This window comes from Salvelinus sp. IW2-2015, linkage group LG28, assembly GCF_002910315.2.
Source record: "Salvelinus sp. IW2-2015 linkage group LG28, ASM291031v2, whole genome shotgun sequence".
NCBI lineage: Eukaryota > Metazoa > Chordata > Actinopteri > Salmoniformes > Salmonidae > Salvelinus > Salvelinus sp. IW2-2015.
Genome location: NC_036868.1, coordinates 6,556,944 through 6,567,140, shown reverse-complemented (window position 1 = coordinate 6,567,140; position 10,197 = coordinate 6,556,944). Strand labels below are relative to the sequence as shown.

The 10,197-nt window shown below is 41.9% G+C and overlaps 1 protein-coding gene across 5 annotated transcripts in view; it reads right to left on the bottom strand.

The window, feature by feature from the left end:
* The window catches only part of LOC111954568 (unconventional myosin-VI-like), a 126,620-nt gene that overhangs the window by 62,085 nt on the left and 54,338 nt on the right, over nucleotides 1–10,197 (bottom strand). For all 5 annotated transcript variants that reach the window (XM_023974407.1, XM_023974406.1, XM_023974410.3 and 2 more), the window contains exons 11-12: nucleotides 7,719–7,899; nucleotides 4,126–4,270 (exon numbers count right to left, since the gene is read on the bottom strand). In XM_023974407.1, coding sequence (XP_023830175.1) covers nucleotides 4,126–4,270; nucleotides 7,719–7,899 — 326 coding nt within the window. The remainder of the gene's footprint in view (nucleotides 1–4,125; nucleotides 4,271–7,718; nucleotides 7,900–10,197) is intronic.

Here is a 10,197-nt window from a genome sequence, read left to right as displayed (position 1 = left end):
CTTTCCCCACAGCAACATGACCGTATCGTTTACCACACACAAACATGACGCAGTATCGTTATTACCCGTACCAGCAACATGACCTTATCGGTTTCCACAGCAACATGACCGTATCGTTATCCCCACAGCAACCAATTAGTTTCAGACACGATATCGTTTTCCCACAGCAACATGACCTATTGTTATCCCACAGCAACTATGGGACCTATCGTTTCCCACAGCAAAGACAACATTGAAAACCCCCCGTATCGTTTCCCACAGCAACATTGACCGTTATGGTTTCACCACAGCAACATGACACGTTATGTGTTTCCCACAGCACATGACCTATCGTTTTTCCCACAGCAAATGACCTTATGTTTCCCACAGCAAACATGACCTTATTGTTTCCTACACAGAGCAGACCACTTGGCACAGCAACTGTATTGTTTCCCACAGCAACATGACCTTATTGTCCCACAGCAACATGACCTTATGTTCCCACAGCAACATGACCTTATTGTTTCCCACGCAACATATGACCTTATTGTATTTTCCCACAGCAACATGGACCTTATTGTTTCCCACGCAACATGACCTTATTGTTACCCACAGCACATGACCTTTTTGTTCCCACAGCACCATGACCTTATTGTTTCCCACAGCAACATGACCTTATTGTTTCCCACAGCAACATGCCTTATTGTACCCACAGCAACATGACCTTATTGTTACCCACAGGCAACATGACCTTTATTGTTTCCCACAGCAACATGACCTTATTGTTTCCCACAGCAACATGACCTTATTGTTACCACAGCAACATGACCGATCGTTACCCACAGCAACATGACCTTATTGTTTCCCACAGCAACATGACCTTATTGTTACCCACAGCAAATTGACCTTATTGTTACCCACAGCAACATGACCTCGTATTGTTACCCACAGCAACATGACCGCATCGTACCCACAGCAACATGGACCTTATCGTTTCCCACAGCAACATGACCTTATCTGTTTCCCACAGCAACAACCACCCAAGCCAACTGCCTGTTCACCCCGCTATCATCCAGAAGGCGAGTCAGTACAGGTGCATCAAAGCAGGGACCGAGAGACTGAAAAAACAGCTTCTATCTCAAGGCCATCAGACTGTTAAACAGCCACCACTAACATTTAGCGGCCGCTTGCCAACATACTGACTCAACTCCAGCCACTTTAAAAATGGGAATTGATGGAATTATGTAAAAAATGTACCACTAGCCACTTTTAAACAATGCCACTTTAATATAATGTTTACATACCCTACATTACCCATCTCATATGTATATACTGTACTCTATATCATTCTACTGCATCTTTGCCATCTTTATGTAATACATGTACCACTAGCCACTTTAAACTGTGCCCACTTTATGTTTACATACCCTACAGTACTCATCTCATATGTATATACCGTACTCTATTACCATCTACTGTCATCTTGCCTATGCCGTTCTGTACCACCACTCATTCATATATCTTTATGTACATATTCTTTATCCCTTTACACTTGTGTGTGTATAAGGTTAGTGTTGTGGAATTGTTAGGTTAGAATTACTTGTTGGTTATTTACTGCATGTGCGGAACTAGAAGCACCAAGCATTTCGCTACACTCGCATTAACATCTGCTAACCATGTGTATGTGACTAATAAAATTTGATTTTTGATTTGATTTGATTGTTTCCCACAGCAACATGACCGTATTGTTTCCCACAGCAACATGACCATATTGACTCTTCTCTGGCATTGTAATACTGTGATTTTCTCTTCCTCTTCACTGCTCAGTCCCTACCTCTACCAGTGTGTTCTATCATCACAGAAAAGTATGTTAGGGCTGAGGAGGGAGGATGCATGCATGGCTGCTGCTGGCTGATGCTGCGGTGTTGTGTTGACAGAATAGCGCTCCTATTTTTAACTCTCAGCACAATAACTCACTGGGAGTGATGTCGGACACACACACACAAACACAGATACATATACAGTTGAAGTCGGAAGTTTACATTACACTTAGGTGGAGTCATTAAAACTCCGTTTTTTCAACCACTCCAACAATTTCTTGTTTAACAAACTATAGTTTTGGGAAGTCGGTTAAGACATCTACTTTTGCATGACACAAGTCATTTTTTCTACAATTGTTTACAGAGAATTATTTAACTTATAATTCACTGGTATCACATTTCCAGTGGGTCAGAAGTTTACATAAAACTAAGTTGGACTGTGCCTTTAAACGGCTTGATAAATTCCAGAAAATGATGTCATGGCTTTAGAAGCTTCTGATAGCCTAATTGGACATCAAATGAGTCAATTGGAGGTGATAGTCAATGTGGATCTCTCTCTTTTCATATATCTTTATGTACATATTCTTTATCCCTTTACACTTGTGTGTGTATAAGGTAGTAGTTGTGGAATTGTTAGGTTAGATTACTTGTTGGTTATTACTGCATTGTCGGAACTAGAAGCACAAGCATTTCGCTACACTCGCATTAACATCTGCTAACCATGTGTATGTGACTAATAAAATTTGATTTGATTTGATTTGATTGTTTCCCACAGCAACATGACCGTATTGTTTCCCACAGCAACATGACCATATTGACTCTTCTCTGCATGTAATACTGTGATTCTCTCTCCTCTTCACTGCTCAGCCCTACCTCTACCAGTGTGTTCTATCATCAACAGGAAAAGTATGGTAGGGCTGAGGGAGGGAGGATGCATGCATGGCTGCTGCTGGCTGATGCTGCGGTGTGTGTGACAGAATAGCGCTCCTATTTTTAACTCTCAGCACAATACTCACTGGGAGTGATGTCGGACACACACACACAAACACAGATACATATACAGTTGAAGTCGGAAGTTTACATACACTTAGGTTGGAGTCATTAAAACTCGTTTTTCAACCACTCCAACAATTTCTTGTTAACAAACTATAGTTTTGGGAAGTCGGTTAAGACATCTACTTTGTGCATGACACAAGTCATTTTTCCTACAATTGTTTACAGAGAATATTTAACTTATAATTCACTGTATCACATTTCCAGTGGGTCAGAAGTTTACATAAACTAAGTTGACTGTGCCTTTAAACGGCTTGATAAATTCCAGAAAATGATGTCATGGCTTTAGAAGCTTCTGATAGCCTAATTGACATCAAATGAGTCAATTGGAGGTGAGTCAATGTGGATGTATTTCAAGGCCTACCTTCAAACTCAGTGCCTCTTTGCTTGACATCATGGGAAAATCAAAAGAAATCAGCCAAGACCTCAGAAAAATAATTGTAGACCAGTAAAACGAGTCCTATATCGACATAACCTGAAAGGCCGCTCAGCAAGGAAGAAGCCACTGCTCCAAAACCGCCATAAAAAAAGCCAGACTATGGTTTGCAAATGCACATGGGGAAAATATTGTACTTTTTGGAGAAATGTCCTCTGATCTGATGAAACAAAAATAGAACTGTTTGGCCATAATGACCATCGTTATGTTTGGAGGACATCAGTCAGGAAGTTAAAGCTTGGTCGCAAATGGGTCTTCCAAATGGACAATGACCCCAAGCATACTTTCAAAGCTGTGGCAAAATGGCTTAAGGACAACAAAGTCAAGGTATTGGAGTGGCCATCATAAAGCCCTGACCTCAGTCCTATAGAAAATTTGTGGGCAGAACTGAAAAAGCGTGTGCGAGTAAGAAGGCCTACAAACCTGACTCAATTACACCAGCTCTGTCAGGAGGAATGGGCCAAAAATTCACCCAACTTATTGTGGGAAGCTTGTGGAAGGCTACCTGAAATGTTTGACCGAAGTGAAACAATTCAAAGGCAATGCTACCAAAAACTAATTGAGTGTATGTAAACTTCTGACCCACTGGGAATGTGATGAAAGAATTAAAAGCTGAAATAAATAATTCTCTCTACTATTATTCTGACATTTCACATTCTTAAAATAAAGTGGTGATCCTAACTGACCTAGGACAGGGACTTTTTACTAGGATTAGATGTCAGGAATTGTGAAAAACTGAGTTTAAATGTATTTGGTTAAGGTGTATGTAAACTTCTGACTTCAAATGTAGATGCACTGTGCATTTCACTACTTTTGACCAGGGCTTTGATGACTTACTTGATAACTGTTCCTTTGGCGCCCCCTGCTGTGGTGAGCATGACCCTGGACGTGAGGCTGACACTCAGGTCCTGCTCTCCCAGACCCAGCAGCTCAGCACAGTACTCCACCGTCTGGCTTGACTGGTTCTTTATGGTGCAGCCACCTGGTGGGACAGACATACAGAACTGTAACGTCGTTTAGTAATGTTGTTCGTAACATTGTGAGGATGATGTTTAGGGGGGGGGGGGGGGGGGGGGMTGAAAGCCACTACGTACACGTTTTACTCTGATGTTAAAAATAAATGGCTTATTCCCATAGAAATGTGATCTTCCTCTGGGCTGTCTGGAACAGCATGTGTAATGAGGAGTCGGTGAGTAGAGGAGAGCCCAAGACATTCACACCGTAATGCATCAGCCCTGACAAATGAGAGAATACTAACTTGCTCTAACAATACAAATATACAAGATGATTCTGTAAGAGATTAGCGCAGAAGACTACAAAGAGTGACATTCACAAAGAAGACACATGAGAACCTTTTCATCAGTTACTCTGATGGCTTTGTATTAATAATGAATGAAGGGGAGGAGAATGACTAGCCCGCAGTGTCCTTGGTGTATATAGTGGCTCCTTAATAGTGAATAAAAGCCCTTTCACAGACTACAACAATGGTGCTTTTCCACTGAGACCCCCACACCAGTGGGCCGCCAGTGTTTTATGTTAATGTGAGCTCTAGTGTTGTGGTGTTTCCATCAGGAGTGTGGCACGAAAGACATGTGGCGAGCAGAATCAACAATCTCTGCATCATTCAAGACTGTTGCTTTGTGAGAAGGTGTTAGAGTTCACTGTTAGACATTGTTATGTAAATGTCAGCTGAAAAGTACCCAGGGAGTAGCTTTCAAGTTCGCCGGAGCCATGGCTCAGTGAGACACGGGGTGCCGGCCCGCGTAGATGGAAACAAAAGTCTGAGCCTTTTGGGTAAAACACTGGTGTACATTGTAAATGGAAATGCGTCACAAGAGGCCACATGGGCCTTCAGAAGGAAGATGAAGATTAAAGTAAATCAATCACAGAGCAGTGTTCTGGCGGACCACAGCAAAATGGCACCTGCTGCCCGGACACAAGGATTATTTTTTTAGTGGGTACAGTGCCTTGCAAAAGTATTCATCCCCCTTGGCTATTATCCAATTTTATTGCATTACAACCTGTAATTGAAATTGATTTTATTTGGATTTCATGTAATGGACATAAACAAAATAGTCAAAATTGGTGAAATGAAATGAAAAAAATAACTTGTTTAAAAAAAATATATATATACATAAAAAAGGAAAAGTGGTTTGTGTATATGTATTCACCCCCTTTGCTATGAAGCCCCTAAATAAGACCTGGTGCAACTAATTACCTTCAGAAGTCACATAATTAGTTAAATAAAGTCCACCTGTGTGCAATCTAAGTGTCACATGATCTGTCACATGATCTCAGTATATATATACACCTGTTCTGAAAGGACCCAGAGTCTGCAACACCACTAAGCAAGGGGTACCACCAAGCAAGTGGCACCATGAAGACCAAGGAGCTCTCCAAACAGGTCAGGGACAAAGTTGTGAAGTATAGAAGTATATCTGAAACTTTCGAACATCCCACGGAGCACTATTAAATCCATTATTAAAACATGGAAAGAATATGGCACCACAACTAACCTGCCAAGAGAGGGCCGCCCACCAAAACTCACAGACCAGGCAAGAAGGGCATTAATCAGAGGGGCAAAAAAGAGACCAAAGATAACCCTGAAGGAGCTGCAAAGCTCCACAGCGGAGATTGGAGTAGCTGTCCATAGGACCACTTTAAGCTGTACACTCCACAGAGCTGGGCTTTACGGAAGAGTGGTCGGAAAAAAGCCATTGCTTAAAGAAAAAAATAGGCAAACATGTTCGGTGTTTGCCAAAAGGCATGTGGGAGACTCCCAAAACATACGAAGAAGGTACTCTGATCAAATGAGACTAAAATGTAGCTTTTTTGGACATCAAGGAGAACGCTATGTCTGGCGCAAACCCAATACCTCTCATCACCCCGAGAACTCCATCCCCACGTGAAGATGGTGGTGGCAGCATCATGCTGTGGGGATGTTTTTCCATGGGCAGGGACTGGGAAACTGGCCAGAATTGGAGGAATGATGGATGGCGCTAAATACAGGGAAATTATTGAGGGAAATCTGTAACAGTCTTCCAGAGATTTGAGACTGGGACCGAGGTTCACCTTCCAGCACGACAATGACCCCAAGCATACCTCTAAAGCAACACTCAAGTGTTTTAAGGGGAAACATTTAAATGTATTGGAATGGCCTAGTCAAAGCCCAGACCTCAATCCAATCTGTGGAATGACTTAAAGATTGCTGTACACCAGTGGAACCCATCTAACTTGAAGGAACTGGAGCAGTTTTGCCTTGAAGAATGGGCAAAAATCCCAGTGGCTAGATGTGCCAAGCTTATAGAGACATACCCCAAGAGACTTTCAGTTGTAATTACTGCAAAAGGTGGCTCAACAAAGTTTTGACTTTGGGGGGGTGAATAGCTATGCATGCTCAAGTATTCCGTTTTTTAAATCTTATTTATTGTTTGTTCCACAATAAAATATATTTTGCATCTTCAAAGTGGTACGCATGTTGTGTAAATCAAATGATACAAACCGCCCAAAAATCTATTTTAATTCCATGTTGCAAGACAAAAAAATAGGAAAAATGCCAAGGGGGTGAATACTTTGGCAAGCCACTGTAGACTAGACAAATTACTTCTTCATGCAACAACACACAATGAGAAAATGCCAAGGTATCTTCCAGCTCTGTGACAAAAAACTTTTAACTACCACTTTCTCAGCATCCCTTATGCTTCCTGTCCTGTGCCCTGGTGCTTTACTCATATTGCCACAGCACTCACAGAGACAGCTGTGTCTTTGTTATTGGTTGGCGTACCAAACAGTATGTGTTCTGAAGTAATGTAGTCTGACAAGACATCTCATAAGCCAGCCATGTGTTAAAGGGATACTTTGGGATTTGTCAGATGAACTCATGGATACCATTTTTATGTGTCTGTGTGCAGTTTGAAGGAAGTTGCTAGCTAGCGTAATTGCTAACTAGCATTAGCACAATGACTGGAAGTATATGGGTAACTACTAGCATGCTAACAGATACCCATAGACTTCCAGTCATTGCGCCAATGCACGTTAGCAATTGCTCTATCTAGCAACTTCCTTCAAACTGCAGAGACACACACAAAAAGGGTATCCACAAGTTCATCGGACTCTGGGGAAGTAGATATAGGGCTTCATTGGCAAAATCTTGAAGTATCCCTTTAAGAAAACTTGCAAACAAGTATGCCAAAAAATATTGAAACTATAAAGAGGAGTAAGTAGTATGTATGTATGTATGTATGTATGTATGTATGTATGTATGTATGTATGTATGTATGTATGTATGTATGTATGTATGTATGTATGTATGTATATACATTCACATGACAGAGAGAGAAAACTTGGCTAACCTGATATGGAAACTATATTGAGCAGTGAGTGTGCGAGAAAGAAAGAGTCAGACAGAGACCGACCGTCACCCCGCTTACCTGATGTGCTGCCTGCCTCCTCAAAGTCGATGTTGCCCAAGTGCAGCACCCCGGCCACCACCCTGAACAGGTCCAGCTTCTCCATATCATCCAGGCCGATCTTCTTCATGGCCCCGCACATCCTGTTGAAGTCCCCCTGGTCATCCAGCAGAGGGTCCTTCAGGGGCCCAGCCTTCAGGTGCTGAGGAACCATAGTGGGGAGAGGACAGGTTAGTCGTCACCCTCACCCGGGGCCACCCTGGCTGTCTTAAGACAGGCAGACCAATTCTTTTGACCAATCAGTTCATCTCTAAAACAATATCTGATGTGAAAAGTTCTGATGTGATTGGCCAAAAGATCAATTAGTGGAAAGAATATCAGAATTGGGCTGCCTGTGTGAACGCAGCCCCTCTCTCTATAACCTTAATGCTTCAGGAGCCCAGCATTTCAGGTGCTAATAGACCATGGGGAGAGGATGGGTCAGTGACCAGGGTTACACGCTCTTCACAGAAGGTGTACTGTCTCAAAGATTGGAGGCTTGCATTGGAGGCTTAAAGTAAGCTGTGTCAAGGCTGTGTCTTAACATCAATAAAATAACCTCTCTAATTACCCATAAAGTAAAAATACCATCTGTCTCCCTCACTGAGGTTTTCTTTGACTTGGTGAAAGTGTTTGTTTGGATCTGAGCGGAGGCATGGGCTGATATTTCACATGTAACATTGGGACTTCAAGCTATAATGCATGTGTTGTTGTTGTACAGAATTAGCACAATAAACCTGCATGAAAGCTGAGGTACATCACATCTCCAACTAGCTGCAGTAGGAAGAGAAGCAGGGATAGTGCGTTGGATCACACACCTGGAAAACCAACCACACAAGAAGAATGTCACAGTACCATGGTACGAGGAGCAGTTTGTTCTTCTCTGTAGAGAAATCTAACCTAAGGCAGGGTTCCCCAACTGGCCTTATTTGGCCCGCAGGTAGTTTTATTTGCCTACCCCAAGTTTTTTTTTGACAAAAAATGTCATTCTAACACATAACACAGATGGAATCATGTAGTAACCAAAAAAGTGTTAAACAAATCAAAAGTAGCCACCCTTTGCATTGATGACAGCTTTGCACACTCTTGGCATTCTCTCAACCAGCTTCATGAGGAATGCTTTTCCAACAGTCTTGACGGAGTTCCCACATATGCTGAGAACTTGTTGGCTGCTTTTCCTTCACTCTGCGGTCCAACTCATCCCAAACCATCTCAATTGGGTTGAGGCCAGGTGATTGTGGAGGCCAGGTCATCTGATGCAGCACTCCAATACCCTCCTTCTTGGTCAAATAGCCCTTACACAGCCTGGAAGTGTGTTTTGGATCATTGTCCTGTGGAAAAACGAATTATAGTCCCACTAAGCGCAAACCAGCCATGCTGGTTAAGTGTGCCTTAAATTCTAAATAAAATCACTGAGTGTCACCAGCAAAGTACCCCCACACCACCACACCTCTTCCTCCATGCTTCACGGTGGGAACCACACATGCAGAGATCATCCGTTCACCTACTCTGCATCTCACAAAGACATAGCAGTTGGAACCAAAAATGCCACATTTGGACTCAGCAGACCAGAGGACAGATTTCCACCGGTCTAATGTCCATTGCTCGTGTTTCTTGGCCCAAGCAAGTCTCTTCTTATTATTGGTGTCCGTTAGCAGTGGTTTCTTTGCAGCAACTCGACCATGAAGGTCTGATTCACGCAGTCTCCTCTGAACAGTTTATATTGACATGTGTCTGTTAATTGAACTATGTGAAGCATTTATTTGGGCTGAAGTTTCTGAGGCTGGTAACTCTAATGAACTTATCGTCTGCAGCAGAGGTAACTCTGGCTCTTCCTTTCCTGTGGCGGTCCTCATGAGAGCCAGTTTCATCATAGCCCTGGATGGTTTTTGCGACTGCACTTGAAGAAACTTTCAAAGTTCTCTTTGCTTATTTGCATTCTTCTTGCTATAATATGGATTTGGTCTTTTACCAAATAGGGCTATATTCTGTATACCCTCCCTACCTTGTCACAACACAACTGATTGGCTCAAAAGCATTAAGAAGGAATGAAATTCAGAAAATGTACTTTTAACAAGGCACACCTGTTTATTGAAATGCATTCCAGGTGACTACATCATGAAGCTGGTTGAGAGAATGCCAAGAATGTGCAAAGCTGTCATCAAGGCAAAGGGTGCCTACTTTGAAGAATCTCAAAATAATATATATTTTGACTTGTTTAAAAAAAAATGGTTACTACTGTACATGATTCCATGTGTTATTTCAATGTGTGGATGTGTTCACTTTTATTCTACAATGTAAAAAACAGTAAAAWTTTTTTTTAAAAACCCTGAATGAGTAGGTGTGTCCAAACTTTTGACTGGTACAGTATGTATGTATGTATGTATGTATGTATGTATGTATGTATGTATGTATGTATGTATGTATGTATGTATGTATGTATGTATGTATGTATGTATGT